The sequence below is a fragment of the Tachypleus tridentatus genome, chromosome 12 (assembly GCF_004210375.1).
Source record: "Tachypleus tridentatus isolate NWPU-2018 chromosome 12, ASM421037v1, whole genome shotgun sequence".
Taxonomy (NCBI): Eukaryota; Metazoa; Arthropoda; class Merostomata; order Xiphosura; family Limulidae; genus Tachypleus; species Tachypleus tridentatus.
Genome location: NC_134836.1, coordinates 65,040,146 through 65,057,357, shown reverse-complemented (window position 1 = coordinate 65,057,357; position 17,212 = coordinate 65,040,146). Strand labels below are relative to the sequence as shown.

The 17,212-nt window shown below is 31.7% G+C and overlaps 1 protein-coding gene across 6 annotated transcripts in view; it reads right to left on the bottom strand.

Annotated features, from left to right (window-relative positions):
• The window catches only part of LOC143233438 (anoctamin-9-like), a 71,930-nt gene that overhangs the window by 22,882 nt on the left and 31,836 nt on the right, over positions 1-17,212 (bottom strand). Inside the window, exons 5-7 of one of the 6 annotated variants that reach the window (XR_013018150.1) lie at positions 10,994-11,146; positions 6,581-6,758; positions 5,940-6,056 (exon numbers count right to left, since the gene is read on the bottom strand). The exons of 3 other annotated variants lie outside the window; for them this stretch is intronic. Coding sequence is in view for 2 of the 3 variants with exons in the window: in XM_076469684.1 (XP_076325799.1) it covers positions 5,952-6,056; positions 10,994-11,146 (258 nt within the window). In the remaining variant the exon portion in view is untranslated. 2 more of the 6 variants (XM_076469684.1, XM_076469685.1) reach the window with 2 other exon arrangements.

The window sequence follows — 17,212 nt, the reverse complement described above, 5'->3', positions numbered from 1 at the left end:
TATTCATTACTTCCTGTACTTACACATTACATCAATTACATTTGTTCAGGATTTTGTTAGAGAATTTTAAAAACCCTATTAATTAGTCACTTTATTTTGCAACAGATTATGACTAGAAATTCAATAGTTTTCTAAATATTTAACAGTGCTTGTATAGTTTGTTTTTCTTGTGTTTTTTTCCATTAGGAAAGTTCAATCAGAATTTTACAAGCTGTGCAATGCACGTGGAAGGACAAGTCAGATCTAAACACTTTACTTCACCTTGGTTACACACCAGGTTTGAGGACAATTAGTTCACTAGTTTTGCAGTAATAAACAGACACAAATGTAAATATTTATTGTTTAAGGTAACATGCAATGAGAAATAAACACTGAAATGCCAATATTATAAAAACATCATCTACTTGTATCCAAGTAAGAATGGTCTTTCTCAAATGATATTAATAAACTAGATAAGCTTTTAAACAGCATTTTGTTTAAGCCATAAAGAATATAATACAATTTATTATTTTAATAGTTTACAAATGCAAGTTTTAAGCTATAACTGTACTTGTAGAAATCAGGGAAATCCAAATTAAATTATCAAAAGAGAAATGGTTCATAAAACAAGATAAGTACAGTTGTATTTGACATAGGTATGCCGATTAGTTGTCAACTAATCAATAAATCAACCAAAATAGACTTGTCTAATTACAATGGTAATGTAGACAAAAAATAAAAAAGCACCCATTGACTGTTTCAGCACAGCCCCACAACCATTTTGTGCTTGTGATAATTTTCTTGCTGTAATTTCTGAATTAGGTATATGCTCAAGAAATTTGATAAACTCAGTAAAATTACAATACTTTCACATGAAAAAAAGCAGAACTTTTGTTTTAAGTCTTAAGGTTTGACAAGCAATGTTTTCTCATCCCAAGATGCAAAGTAATTTTCGTTTTAAGTACTTCTGTAAGCAGTAAGCTCCAGGCTGATGTTCCTTTTGGTTGATTAGAAACAAAAATATAACGAGGTTTGAATTATGAGCTGTCTTATAGTCCTCGCATTTTATATTACTTTCAAATACATCAAGAAATAAATATGATTAAACTCTGTAGAATGGACAGCAACTGTACAAGTGTAGAGGACGATGTTTTGAAAGGCGGAAGACTTGAAACATCATCCTATGCACTTATTTCTCCACAACAGGCAGTTGCCATCCATTCTACAAAGTTTCATCATGAATACTCTCCCTACACAATCTATCAAAGAAGAAATAAATAGTTTTATAACATTCTATGTATTACATACATAACTGCAATATGAAAAGTTGTGCACATCTAATGAATGCATAAGGAGTTACAAACAATACCTGACCAAGTAAGAAAAGTCAGGTATAAACTAAGATACATTTCAGGCAGTATCAACAATCAACTGTTTATCTATCAACCAATGCCTCCACAGCAGAGAAAACTGAGAAAGCTTAACTTTATTAGACTGAAAACAAATTCCACAAATGTCAATATTTAGCACAAAGTATAAGCTGCTCCGACCTTATACTACCGGTTACTAAAAAATGTAAACCTAAAAAAAAAACCTTCTTTCAAATTTTTAAAAAAATCTCAGAGTAAAAACAAGGATATATAAGTGACAAAGTTCAAAGGATGTTATTCTGCTCTCTCACTATGGCTGAATCAAAGTGTCAAGTTTTTCCAGTACATTTGGAATATAACTAAATCACTTTATTACCAATATATGTCAATGAACCTAACATAAAAATCTATTTATAATTTAATTTTATATTATTGGAGTTTCCACTTTTTAATTTCAAAAATATCTAAAAACTTATCAATAGTTTTTCCATGTCACATTTTCAACATGAAAATTTTCTAACTTCAATAATGGGTTTCTACACCTTCCAACCACATAAAACCAAAAAACATGCATTATCAAAAGCAATTATTTAAATTCTATGCTGAACCCACACACCCTCTCTCCAATTTTTGAGTTAGTTTGCTAAGTTTACATGATTATAAACATATACAGTAGGAGGAGCAAATTATCCTGTACATGCAGTCATGTGAGAAAGTTAGAACACCCTATGAAAGCCTGTGTATTTTTTTGTAACATTTTTGGATATTTAGATATTTAATCTCAATTTTAACAATACTGAGAGATTATAGGAATATAACTAAACAATTAAAACTGAAGAAAAGACTATTCAAGATCTTCTGTAAATGTACTTCTACAAAAATGCATATTCTAACTCAGGAAAAAGCACACCTCCACATTTATTCCAACTTAAAATGACTCAACCCACACACAGATGCACATGATTAGAAGATCACTACTCAGCATTTTGAATGAGACTTGCCCTATTTAAACCTCAGACATTTAGTTTGGTGTGCTCCTGACTGTTGAAGTGAGAGTGAGCAACATGGTGAGAGCAAAAAAGCTGTCTGAGGCATTGAGAAAGAAAATTGTAGCAGCTTATGAGTCTGGTAAGGGATTTAAAAAAGATCCCAAAAGATTTTGAAATCAGCCATTTCACTGTCCAGAAAATAGTCGACAAGTGGAGGACTTTCAAAACAACTGCCAACATGCCCAGGTCTGGTCGTCTAAGCAAGTTCACCCCGAGAGCAGACCGCAAGATGCTAAAAGAGGTCTCCATACACCCTAAAATGTCATCACGGGATACCTGTAAAGCAGGCTCTGGCTACTGTTGATGTTGAAAGTGCATGCCTCTACAATCAGAAAGAGACTGCACAAGTTTAACTTACATGGGAGTTGTGCAAGGAGGAAACCGTTGCTCTCTAAAAGAAACATCAAGGCCAGACTACAGATTACCTTCCTGTACCCGTGCCTATGAAAATATCTAGATCAGCAAGACACAGTGAAGTGTATAAAATGAGCACAAGCTATTTTATTCTGTTGATTTTACTTCCCTGGAGGTTGTCTACCAGTTACACATTGAAGATTTCAAACAATTCAACAGTGAAATTTGTCACTGGTAGGCTCACACTTGAGATTATATTATCAGTCATTTGCAAGGTAAAATACTTATATAACAACAAGATCAATAAACACTGTAAAGTCAAAACAACGAGCATTTCAAAGAGAAATATCTTAAATATTCTTAACATAAGCAGAACAATTTGCACAGCACAGCACTTAGGAAAGGAACAGAGTCCCAACACCACACCCCAGACCACTCTGTACCATCTCCCTTCACAATGTTAAAGCTGTGGTTAGGGAAAAACAAAAACAATCACTGCAATAAAACCAGCATTATTAACAAAATAATATACTACACGGGCCCGCCTGGCCTTGCGTTTGACTCGTAATCTGAGAGTCACAGTTCAAATCCCGTTGCCCCAAATATGCTTGCCCTTTCAGCCATGGGGATGTTATAATGTAACAGTCAATCCCACTATTTGTTGGTAAAAGAGTAGCCCAAACATTGGCAGTGGGTGGTGATGACTAGCTGCCCTCCCTCTAAATTAGGGAAGCTCTCATGTAGCTTTCTGCAAAATCCAAAAACAAATAATATACTAGACTTATAGAGATTTACAAGCCAAATATTAATACAACCACATTTTTGAACAACAACTGTTTATCAAAGTAAGAAACATAGCTAAACATACTGGAATAATTACAGGTCCTTTTGCCCCAACAAGAAAGTTTGTAAAGTTATGTGATCTCCATGATCAGCCTCCTCATCCTGTGTAATTAAGTTTAGTACTATCATAGATACAATGAAAATTACCATTCAAAAACTAAACTGTTAAGCATTTTATAGAAGAAATTTCATGTGCAACTGTTTCTCTTAACAGAGAAGTTTAGCCAATATATGAACCAAATGAAATAATCCAGATATGAATAATCATTCAAATTAAGTTAACCACTGATCTCACATAAGAGTAGTGCTTTCACTGAGATTTACTTTGAGTATGTAAAGAATAATAATAATAATAATTAAAAGTCTGAGGACAACTGTCTCTTAATATACTGAAGTTAGCAATTCTTACATTCTTGGTCTGTAAAATAAATATGCATAGTCTCACAAGTAACGGTGATTATACCATCCAAAACAACTACCCTTCATGAAGATGTTACTCTCTTACAATGATATTAAAGATACCTTCAAGATACAATGCATTCAAAGCTGATTATTATTACAAACCTTCTTGGATTAGAGAAATTTCACACTTTTTCTCTTTTTAATGGAGATTTTCTTAAAACCAGTTTCTACTTAATAAAATGCAGAAAAATCTGTGTTTTGTAATATTAATCTAAATATTTTAGCATAAATCAGTTGAAAGGTATAACAGATCTTTTGAATATATTTTTATTAAAGGGTAAAATGACCATCAACACTAAACTAAAAAACAGTTCAATATACCAATAAAGAAATGTATAAAACTTGATTAAAAAGATGGCCCTCTTCTGCAATGTAATTAAATTTAATTTGGGTGGTAATTAGGTAGGCTAGAAAAGGATGTCACAATTTCCAGTATACGGGTACAGCCAAAATCTTGATTTATTAACATCAAAAATAAAATTCACTGCCCAAAGAACTTGTTTATTAATAGTAAGCAGCTATGAAGATACAGAGTTTAGAAGGTTGGCTGAACTGTCCCTCTTCCATAAAATAGTAGAATTATTCATATTAACCTAAACACCTTATAGTGACTAACAAGCTTAAACAAGCCTTATTTGACAATATCAGTCAACAGAATGCAAGATATCCATGGAGAAGACACCTTTATAAAATTAAGAACCAGATAATGTATTCACTATCATGTGTTGTGTGGAATTTTGTAAGGAGGAAGAAGGTACAGAATTTACTCTCCATAAGCCTGGATATTATAGCAAATTCAGCCACACTGGTGAGTAATTCAGATGTCACAAGAGGTTTAAATTTCTATATTAAATTTTAAAAAAGGGTGTACTGGAAAGCTTGATTTACGTACACACCCACTAAATATCTTCCTTACAAAAAATTTTACAATTATCTGTATCTAACTTAGGTAATGATTATACAACACATACTTACTAAACAAATAATAAAAGGATATATATAGAACATGGTAAGACCCATTACTACCACAGTCAAATCCTATAATATTAAGAATGTTGTCTTAAAGGTCTCTAAAACATTGATCAGAAACTTTTGGGCTACTGTTTTACCAATGATTAATGGGAATGACCATCACATTAAAATACCTCATGGCTTAAAGATCAAGCATATTCAGTGACCGATTGCAAGAGGGGTACTATAACCATAGGGCTAAGTTTTATGTTTGAGAAAAGCAAATCCATAATATGTCATGAATGAAATACAAGTTCAAAAGTAAATAAAGCTTTTTTACATTAATATAAAAGTAGCTAACTTAGTAGTGAAAAAATAAAACAAACATGTAATACATAACTTTAAAAACTCCAAATAACTTCAATACTTTCATCACTAAATACAGGAACAATTTTTATTCTAGAACATGTATATGTAACGCAGTTATTTCCATATATACAACAGCAAAAACTGAACAGCAAGTTTCTTTGTACAACCTTTCATAAAAACTATGTCATGTTTCTTGCTATTCAGAAATGTCCATTTTACTTAAGAAGTTTTTAAAATAAATTTTTCATGCATGATAAGTTCAATCTTTACCTTTATCAGAGCAAGTATAGATCAAATTCAACTAGACGTTGTTGAGAAAGTTTCTCAAATATGTGAAATGGAATAATATAAAACTGAATTAGCTCTTACAAGCAAAATGAGTTTTTTTTTCATACTTTGAAATGTATTGAAGTTCAAAAGATACTAACAGTATATGTTTTTAGGCTATTGAAAGTCATTTTTTAGACTACTTAGTGGTACCTCAAATATAAGTTACATACAATTATATTTCATACTTATGCTTTAAAACATTCATAGTGAACTACAAAAATAAATCACACCATTCAGTTCTTGATCAGGCACAAGTTCCATCTGAGAACCTGTCTCTTTCACTCTTCTCTGCATTTTCATTATCATCTGATTGTTCATTTATACCTCCAGCCACATCATTATATTCCACCTTGAATAAATTTCAAAGAAAATTAATGGAAAATAAAAATTATTTATGATTAAATTATACATTTCATTTTACATTGCACATAATAATATTCAAAACCAATAAATTACAAGCAAACACTGAAGTTGAAACAACAAAATCTAGCTTTAATAAATTTAAATTAACTGTCAAATCAATAAAAATTCCCTAATTTATGAAATGCCTCTGCTTATTTTGGAGCAAAGCTATACTGAATATTCACAACCTTAGATTCATGACTACCAAAAAATAGCTTGTCATTGTCTCTCAAACTTTTTACTCGTACTTCTAAACTTTTGTTTTATGGAACAATTTGTAAAAAGAAAATGATAATTATAATTACAGGCAATGAAACTCACAGTTTCTAGCAAAAAAAATATTTTTCAAACAAAGAGTAATAAATACCTTGAATCTACAAATTACAGAAATGTAGCCTCATGAGGTTAACCTAATCTCACTCAAATTATATATTTTCTTATTATCTCAGCTCAATAAAACTGTAATGTCACCTGGTGCACCTGCTGTTCTGAAAAGAAAAAAAAATAAAAGTCTGGAAGTGAGGGAATGGGATGGAAGAAAGTCTGATAAACTTTTGTGAATTTCTGTTTAATGCTTGAATGAAGTTGTTGGAGAGGTTCACAAGGATGATGGCGTTGTAGAATGTCCAAAGGAAAATTTTTCCTCCCACTAGGAAACAACAGGATAGAAAAATAAATATATGAGATCATACTCAGATACAGAATGCTCCAATGATAAATATCATCAAAAACGAGCACAATTTTTCTTTGCTTCTCAAATAATGCAAATTAACCTTCAACATGCTATTTTTTAATAAACAATTATTTTTAGTACACATGAATCTACAGTATTCTAGTACCACACAAGGAATTTGAGAATATGTAACAGGAATTAATTTATTTTCACAGGTAAACAAAACTGCATAATACAGAGCAGTCACTTAACTTTTCCCTACTTTTCTACATATTAATTTATTGCATCTTACAAATACTAACAAAGCGAAATCTGATTCACATATACAGCAATTTAATTTCACAAAATAACAAAAATAAAAGACTGACCATGGGGGTTTAAATTAATAATTTACAAGAATAAGACAACTAAATATAATTTCTTTGATCATATTACACATTTCATTCATGTCTCCTGAATAATGAATAATACTTTAGATTTTCTGGGGCAAATTATTTCACACACTAGCAAGTTTGATATTTTCTTTTGGCTTCCTTATTCATCAGTTTAATTTTGGTTGAGAGTTGTTTCTATTTCAACTTTCTTCAACCTGGAGCTATTATACCATGCAGCTCAAACAATTTTATGTAGTTCTAAAGTTCACATTACAGTTAAGAAATTGGATTTTGTGCAATTGGACTTTTACATGCAAATCCCAGAGACCTGCTAAAGCACTAAATTTTAATAACAATTGTACATCACATTTTATGTATAATAATGGATGTTACAATAAAATGTAGACTTCAGCATCTTCAGATAAAATTTTAAGAAAAGTTTCTTTCACATCTAATACAAAAGTGTACAATTTTACTAAAATTTTCATTAAATCCAAAGTTCACATAACAAAACTGATCAAACGATCAGGCAAAGAACTGGTAAATAAGACATACAAAAGGACAGAAAGCCACAGCAAATGGACCAAGATATGAAGAAAACCACTGCCTCTGGTATAAAGACAAGGAGAAAGGAAGAATGGAATGGAAAAGGAAAGATGCTACATGATGAGCAAGTCCATGCTGATGCTCGTCAAAAGCCACATGAGCAAGTGGAATTCAGTGACAATGGTATGAACTATATCTGATTGCAATTGTCAGAGGAGAGACTGAGACAAAGGAAAGGCCAGGGGATGTTCCTACAGTAAAGGCCAAAGTATAGGAAAGCATGTCTGAGCAGGCCAATACAGAGTAGTGAGAAAGAAAAAAGTTGTTGTCTGGATAAGGGGAGAAAGACTTTGAAGAAGAGTCTCATCTGAGTGCAGATACATAAATGAAGACTACTAGGTAGTGCTAGTAGGCCCAGTGAAGAAGATTCATTGTCTGAAAATAAAGATCTAAATTTAGCTACCCTTGCTTAGTGATATAGCTGATAACAGTGGAATAATCAGTTTGAACCACAACCACCTGGCCCCTCAGGAGCAGGAGGAAATAATACAGAGTCCAATAAACTGCAAAACGTTCCAGGATATATCAAATGGAAAGAAGTCTCCTCAATAAACAACCAACCAGAAATCTCTTGGGAACTGAAGAAAGCTCCCCCCACCCAATCCACCAAAGAAACATTATTCCACTTAATAAAACAAGGAAACAAAGAAGAACCAAACAGTAGCACCTGGAAATGGAAGAAACAAGCCTACTGGATGAACCATAGAAAATAGCATGACACAAGAACAGTTCGAATATGAAGATAAGCAACCATCATGATTTAATCATTCAGAGTTCCAGGGTAAAAAAAAACCTGAAGTGAGAGAAGTCCATAGTAAAGCACAGTGACTTCAGTTAAAACGTTCAACTGGGACAATTCTATAACAGGTCTCCAAACATCTGTCTTTTGAGGGACAACAATTAGATGGGAATTACACTCAAGGGGAATGAGTAACACCCATTTGGCAGCCCCTTTGTGTAGTAAATCTTGAACAGACCAATCTTTGAAGAAAAGTGATCCCAAAGAGGAGGAAGGAAGGAAATAGATCAGGGAAAAGGCAGAACTATAGGTAGAAACCTTCAAACAGAACTTAGAACCCACTAGAATTGTCATGAAGTGCAGCAATATAAATTAATAAACAACATTTGACATACAAAACCATTAAGGAACTTACATGTTAAAAACAATTATCAAATTTACAAGTCCACTAAAGAAAAGGATAAAGGACACAACAGAAAAACCTATCTTCGAGGAAAAGACAAGTTAACAATTACAAAATTTGACTCAAGCCTAATCCCCAACTGGATGCAACTAGTAGTAATGAAAAAGGAAATTACAACTTAACCCTTTTCCTACAAGCTAAGTACAATATACACAAGTTCTACACATTTGCACATGTCAAGTATTTATGCTAACTTTTGACACAACGTTCACATCTTCACAAAATTAGGTAGGTATTTAGTAAAGATTACAGGTATTTTGTATACAAAGAATCAGATTTCTTTATGAAATATTTATGCTAAAGATTTGTTTGTGGAAATAGAATCTGTTTTGTTACTAGTCTAACTACAATGTGCTAAGATCTGGAAATTTTGTATATCTCAGTGGTTGGTTAGCTGATTTAGTATTTTATGGCACAAAGGAGCTAGGCTATGTGCACCAAACTTCCGGGAAAAAAGTAAAATTCATAAAAAGAAATGAAAGTAAAACAAAACAGCAAGTAAAAACATAAATAGCATAAAACCAATGTTTACATCTAGTCTACAACATTTAGAGAAAAACTACAGTAACAAAAGTCGTAACGAGCTGTATGTAGCATAATGGTAATTACCATAACCCGCCAAGAAGACTAACAAGTAAGTAACGAGAACCACCGTCAGTCATCTGAAGTTGGCCTTTCTAGTCCTGGTTCTGGGTCATTACAGCCACTATCAAAAGTAGGCAATAAAAGTGTTAAAAGACATGTAGCAAAATTGTAATAAAAAATGGCCAGAACGACTGACGGTAGTTCAAACAGCAGCATTAGTCACCTGAAATTGGCCTCTCCAGTTCTGGAATTTAATGTTACGGCCATTTTCTAATTTAAAATCGAACTAGAGAGATTGTGACTCTTAAAATGGAACCACAATAAAAAAGATTAAATGAAGAAATATAAAACCCTTAAATAACATTAAAAAGATTAATGGCTGTTAAAAAACTAAAAACATTATCAAGATGGACAGTGTCACCTTCACCAATAACACTGTCTAATGTCATGGAAAAACCTAGAGACAGAACATGTTTAAAATAGTTCCGTCGTTGAGAGTCGTAACGATGGCAAGAAAGTACAATGTGGCTTATAGTAATCTGAGTGTTACACAAACTACACATCGGTGCATCAGTTCCAGATAAAGGAAATGATGTGTTAAAAAACTGTGACCAATGCTTAGTCCAGTCAGAACAACTTCCTCTTTCCGAACCTTACGGAAGCAAGGTGGCCAAACTCCACTATAGGGTTTTATTTGGAAAAGCTTGTTTCCTCATTGTTCACTTCAAGTCGACTGCCAGCTGGCACAGAGCCGAATCTTGAATACAGGACCATAGTCCATGTATGGAATAGGCACAGCAATGATAGTGCCAGAGCAGATAGTTGCAGTGTCGGCGAGCTCTTTCCCATGAATACCAATGTGGCCCAATATCCAGAAAAACTGGATAGAAGTACATGTTAAAGAGAAATGAGCCAGTTGGTTTTGAATATCAGCAAGAACAGGGTGGTGAACCAACATGAAGCAATTCCAGAGCCAGTAGAGAACTAAGCAAGTCAGTATAAATAGTGCAGATTGAGTACTGCCTTAAATACACAGATACGATTTACTGGAAAACAGGTAGAAGTTTGGTTAAAAACAATGAAATGTTTTTGGCATTACATCATAAAGTTACTAGCCGACTGACCTGGATGTTTAGATCCCAGAGGAGGTAAACTGAAAGAACAGAACCTTTCCCTGGGAGGTCCCCTCACCATGTGCAGGGATCAACGATGAGGGCCATCTTAATGGAAAAAGTATACTTCATTTCATGTTTTTCAATAGCTAATTGTTGCATAACCTGTTAGGAAGTTAAATATCGATGATAGAGCAAGTTCCGTAACAGGTTTTCTTTAATCGTTTTTTTTCAACATGCATTGCTCTTACAAGTAAACCTTCAACTTCTTTAAGGACTTCCTAAAATATAGTAGTATGTAGTAACATCAAAACAGTTTACATAAAACTTACCATCATGTACAACTTGTTTATCAGGATTTTTACAGTCTCGTGAGATGTGTCCATCTTCACCATACTTGAAGCAACCAGATTTACTTCTCCTGTCCTCTCCAACATTAGGACAGTCTCATGACATGTGTCCATCTTCACCACACTTACAACATCCTGTTAAGATGGTTAAAAAAATACTATGCGACTACATGCATGTATTGTCACCCTAACTGAAAATAAATTAAAACACAGAATTTAAGAATAATATAATGTTACATGTTTTTCATGTTGATTTAAAAAATTTATAATAATCTATATTAGTGTTGCAAGTTGAAAGAATTAGTTAGATTTGATACATTCTCAAACTAAGGAGTCATGTTAAAGCAGAAATTTAAATTCTAACAAAGTAACAGGATGCATGTTCAAAACAACTTACAAAAACCTTTCCCCAGAAAAATTAAACTTAAAAGACGAGCCACAGTGAACCTCATAATAAAGATTGTATTGTTCTATAATTCTGTATAAAAAACTTCAAAGTTATGTATAGCCATCCCCAATTCTTAATTAATATACTAGAGGAAATGAAGCTACTTCAATATCACTCACTACTCCAAAGTAACATGTAACTGTCACTCTTATAGCACACTCAGGTTTTTATGGCAACAGGTCACAAGTTATAAAATCTTATATTAATAGTTTTAACATTCTAAAGTCTGGGCAGCATCCAGCCTAATCAAGTAAGGATACTGATTCTAATCTATCCAACCTAAGTATCTGCAAGAGCTAAGTCATAAGAATCAATCAGTTAATAACCATTTCTTCATTAATATTATAAATACAATCTAATATGAAATTGTTTTTGGTCGCAGTTTCTTTACACAGATAATTCATTACTGCTCATGTTTCACACCAACTACTGTAAACTACAATAGTATAAAAACAAATGCAACCATGAAGTTGTTACATGTAATATTATACTCCGTGATATCAAACTGGTGCACAACAAACAGCTTTTTCTGAATCAGTATCTTTTCAGTTTTCTCCCAGTTTATAATAGTCATCAAAACAACGTGTGGTGAAAAACTACAGATTATACGAACCTATTCTTCAAAAATTCAGACATAAGTAACAGTTACAAAAAAAAGGACATTTAGAGTGAAATTTTATTATTTTTGTTACAGAGAAACATTTTTATGGAAATGTATTTTCACATAAGGATTAACAAATTACTATTCTTTACACTTTCAAAACTGTCATTATAAATAAAAAGACAAAATTCACAATTCATATATTCTAAATTCTCCCCCCCATAACTTTCCAGATAAAATACGAGACTAACCTGAGTTTCATACCAATAACATAATAAACAAAGAATTACACTTAATAATACAAGTTTAAATAAAGATATTTCTTGTAGATGTCTTTCATTAAGTAGTTTTTAAGAATAAACTGCTAGCATTACTGAACACAGATGCTACTCAGCAAGATCTTAAAATGTTAAAAAGAGATGTTGGAAATAACAGCTTGTCGATAAAGCTTGTGTTGAGGTATGCACAAATCTACACAAAGGCTATCTGCACTAGAAGTCCTTAATTTAGCAGTGTAAGACTAGATGGAAGGCAGTTAATCATATTTATCAAATTATCATTTTCATAATATCAAATGATGAAAAATTATATTTTTCCTTTCGAAAATCCCTGCAGATTACAATAGAAGCTTATCATTATTTATCCTGACTATCGAAAGGCTTGCATCAGTTAATATGACAAATTCCAATATACTAAGCCTATGTAACAAGCTAGGAATCACCTTGTATACACTTAGTTCAAATTACAGCATAAAATTATGTAATACACACAATCTTCATACATATATACAAATATTGCAAATAAATTAATCTATTTCATCATTTATATTTTCTCGTGTTACCTAATAAGTTTTTTTTTTACTTTTATAACAAACAAAATATGTACATAAAAAATAACAAAAATTTAGTACTTGCTGTAATTTCTTTTGTTGTCAAAGACTTAAAGTGTTGACAGATGTTAACCCAAATTTTCACTGGGCTGTTTTTGATTTTTTTCCCAAATTATTTATTAATTTCAAATATATACTTTAGAGCACAAACAGTAATAAACACAAAGCATACAATGTTCTAGAATTATTACAATTTAACTGGTTTTCTAACCAAACATTCTGCATTAAAACAATTTCCTATAACATTATGTTATGTATTAGGAAAATCTACAAGTCTGAAAGTTGTATTCAATCTCAGTCAATCAAATACAAGTGAAAAGACTACCTAAGTTCAGCAACTTGGAACAAACAAGTGCCATCACGTGATACAGAAATGACTAAGACGTTACAAATTAACATATTTTACTTTTGAAATTCAGATATTAAAACTATATTACATAATAGAAACATTTCATTAACTACATACCTATACTATTAGATCTACATCTATTTTAATTATTACCACATCTTTATAGAATTTCATAGCTCAATGAAAATAATACATTAGCAACACGAGAGAATTCTCTACCTCCTATCATGACTGACTCTCCTTATACATAATTATTGTATTTGGAATGATCTCTTTCAAAACACAACCAGTACGAATAAATTACCAACTGAGACTCTAAACATGACATACAAATATAAGATGTTTTTTTGGTAATTTCAATCTTTAGGCAATGCTCAAAACTTTATCAAGTTCTTTTTATATTAAATAAATTCTGTCCAGGTAATTAATTATTAACACTCACCTGATGTCATCAAGAGGAATTTTTTTATATATTGTCGAAAATGAAGCCCAGTTGTTCATTAACCATTTCCGAGGAGCTTTTTCATCTGAAGAATCACATTCCCCCTAATAATACGTCAAAGTGAATTATCAACATAACTATTATTTTACTGTCACAAATTCATCAGGTCATAAACCTGATATAATACACACTCGCTGTACAAATAACTGTGAACAATACTTTTAACATATGAAAAATTGTACTTTCACAATACTTTATCAGCATCAAGCACACTTGAAAAGACGAATCCAATAAGTTAACTGAAAGGAAAGGCAGCTTCATACACATTATCATTGTGAAAAAAATAGAAGAAAAACATGGTATAAATACATAAGGCATGAAATATTTAAATATAAAAAATGTAGAGAGTGATTGCAATGACTTTTATTCATCACTATATATCATATAATATATTGGAACCACGTATCATACGTAACAAACCCAAGAACACACGTCAAGTACTTCAGGGTTGCCAGTGACTAATTTTTTTTTAGTAGTTTAGGAAGCATATAACCGTATTATTATTTACCAAATATTTCATTTTCTTATTTTGATCAAATAAGGTTTCATTATACTGTTCTGCTGAACCATTGAAAACAGGATTCAAAATTAAAGCTTACAGAGAAATAAAAGAAACTCATTGGATTGCTAATCTAAATACTTTTCAACCTTTTGGACTTCATCTAGAACCAGAAATCGATGATCTTCATTCACTGGTTTCATCTTTGTCAAAAAAATTATTTTTTCTTTCCTTATTTCTCCTTCTATCATGAAAGCTGAAGTTTTGTTTTTTTATATAATCTATATAAAATAATCCTGAGCACCTTAGAAAGTGGACCTTTGTCTTTAGAAGAAAACATTCACAGAAAAAAAAAAGTCCACCTTTCAAAAGTGGTCACACTATATGGTTATTATTTTGTGTCGAGTCTTGTTGAACCCTTGTGTTTTATTGAAATCATGAAAATTGTATGAATAGTGTATTTCGCCTAATATTTATATAGGAAACTTTAAAACATGCATGTACGACAATACTGATTAATTCTTGTGAATTATTCAGCTAGATAAGCTATAAAACTATCTAAACAATAAATGTGTAACGCAGTTGATCATCTCTGGGGCTTAATCTTAAAGAAGATTTGTGCATCTATACAGTAACTGTTTGAAATGCTGATAACAACACAAGGGGATATCTGTGCCCACCGTAAGTATTAAAAGTAGTTTTCTTTAGTTCTATTTCATAACTTTTTATAAGGATGGAGATTAGGTATTTTAATAAGTAGAAATGTGTGGTTTCATTTCTAATTCAAAAAATTAAGGGCAACTGCCCAGTAAAACAAGTGTTTACACTTTATTTGCACCATTTGATAACAACATTAAACCCCACTGTTAATATCCATTAAACCAGTGGTTCCCAACCAAAATTTTAATATGTTCTTGCACCCCTCACAGTAATTATTTATTTAAGAATAAAAATGAAGGTGGCCAAAACCAATTTTATAATTAGTTTTAATGATATATAAACAAAAACAAAACATTTGGAAATGAAAAAATATTACAACAAACTAAAAGTTGCATAAACCCTAAATGGCCTACAAAAAAATAAATTTTCATCCATGCATGAAATTTCTTTGAATTTGAAATGTTCAAATATTCATAAGCCAATTTAAATTTAATGACTCTTTTGTTCCTCTTTATTTCTTACAAGTTTTTCAAAGCATGGCACAATTTTTGAATATAAACAAACAAAAATTGAAATGTTATCTCGCACCTCCAAGGGATACGAGCACCTCTGGTTGGGAACCATTGCATTAAACACTAATGTCATTCAAATACTATATCAGTGTTTTAATATTAAAAATCATGCATCAGGTAACTCTCACATTTACATATGTATTTCAGAAAGTTATCACATTAACACCTTCACATTTTTTAAATACTGCAAATCAAATAAACACAACATAACCATAGAAAACACCCAAACCATAAATAAACAAACAAATGCAAAATTAAAGAAGCCTTCCCAAACAATAACTTAAGCACAAAATGAAGGTGGTCCTTTGTATTGGTTTATATCTAAGTATAATCAATCATCTAAACACACCCTCTACATTCCTACACTCAGTTACACAACCACTGTCAAACATGTAGTCAGCTACTGGTCAGTAACCCTTTCTTTCTTTGTGAACAAGAAGATAACTAAAGAAAGTCGAAACATTGTTTGTTTTTCAATATATAATTTTCTATACAAGTGAGTTTGTCTCGTCATGACAGAATATGTGATTTGGATTGTCTACCAATCCATTTCCTACTCAGAAGAAGCTGAAGGGTCATTCAATGGTCAAATCATCCAGAGGTGACCCCACAGAATGCCTTAAAAAAAAATTCAAGTGCTCATCTACCCATATCATGAAAAATTGCCAAAGATTAGATCAATATCTCTAATAGTTTCTGACTTACATCTCTGTAAAATTTAATTTTTGGAGGGCAAATTCATTTTTGGGGCAACTTTGGCAGCTTAAACCAGGTGGTAGAAGGCTGAAATTTGCTACACAGACTGAATTAATCTCACAGAATTCAACAGTGGTCTCAAACCAAGTTTATCTCTCTTATAATTTGCATTGTAAGGCAGTAAAATGACCTGAAACCCCAAAATCCTAAAAAACATTGGTTCATAAACTCTAAGACTTAATTTGGTACAAAGCTGATTTTTTTCTAATTTCCTATAACATATCAGTTGAAAAATCAGCAATTGTTGTAATTAAGGTCTGTTACATTTAGCTGCATGTAACTTATGATTTAGCTAAAAATAGCCCTACTTCAGGCCACAGTTTGACCATGTCACCAGTTATTCAACCTTTTCAGATTTTACCATATATTCTTACATCTGTGAGTATGATCTACAAAACAAATCAGGATAGTTATAAATTTTTTTTAAAGTATCCTCTGACCATACATTTTTTATTTTAAAAAAAATTAAGTTCAGGTGTGTTATTGTATATCCATACATATACAAACATATTTGAAAATACCTGTCAGAATTGTATGAATCCCACTGAAATATTTTCAGCCTTTCACAATGTCAAAATGAAGTTGTAAGAAACAAGAAAGAATTAATTCATTTCTGAACATGTTTATTGGCATAACTAGTTAGATGGCAATGCATATTATATATGTATTACAGTTATGCAGATATGGCTGAGTTTAAGATTCATAATATAATAAATACAAAGGAAATTCAGACAAAAACACAGTGCTACAACAAGGGATAACTGAGAAAGATTATAGTCACACCAATCGTGACAATGAAATGATTCAAAACTGCTTTTGCAATAAATTAGCCTCCACAATATCAAATAAACATTGCTTTGTTCAGACAGCTTGAATAAATTTCTGAAATTGAGTTTAATTATGCTGAAATCACTTTGACTTAGAT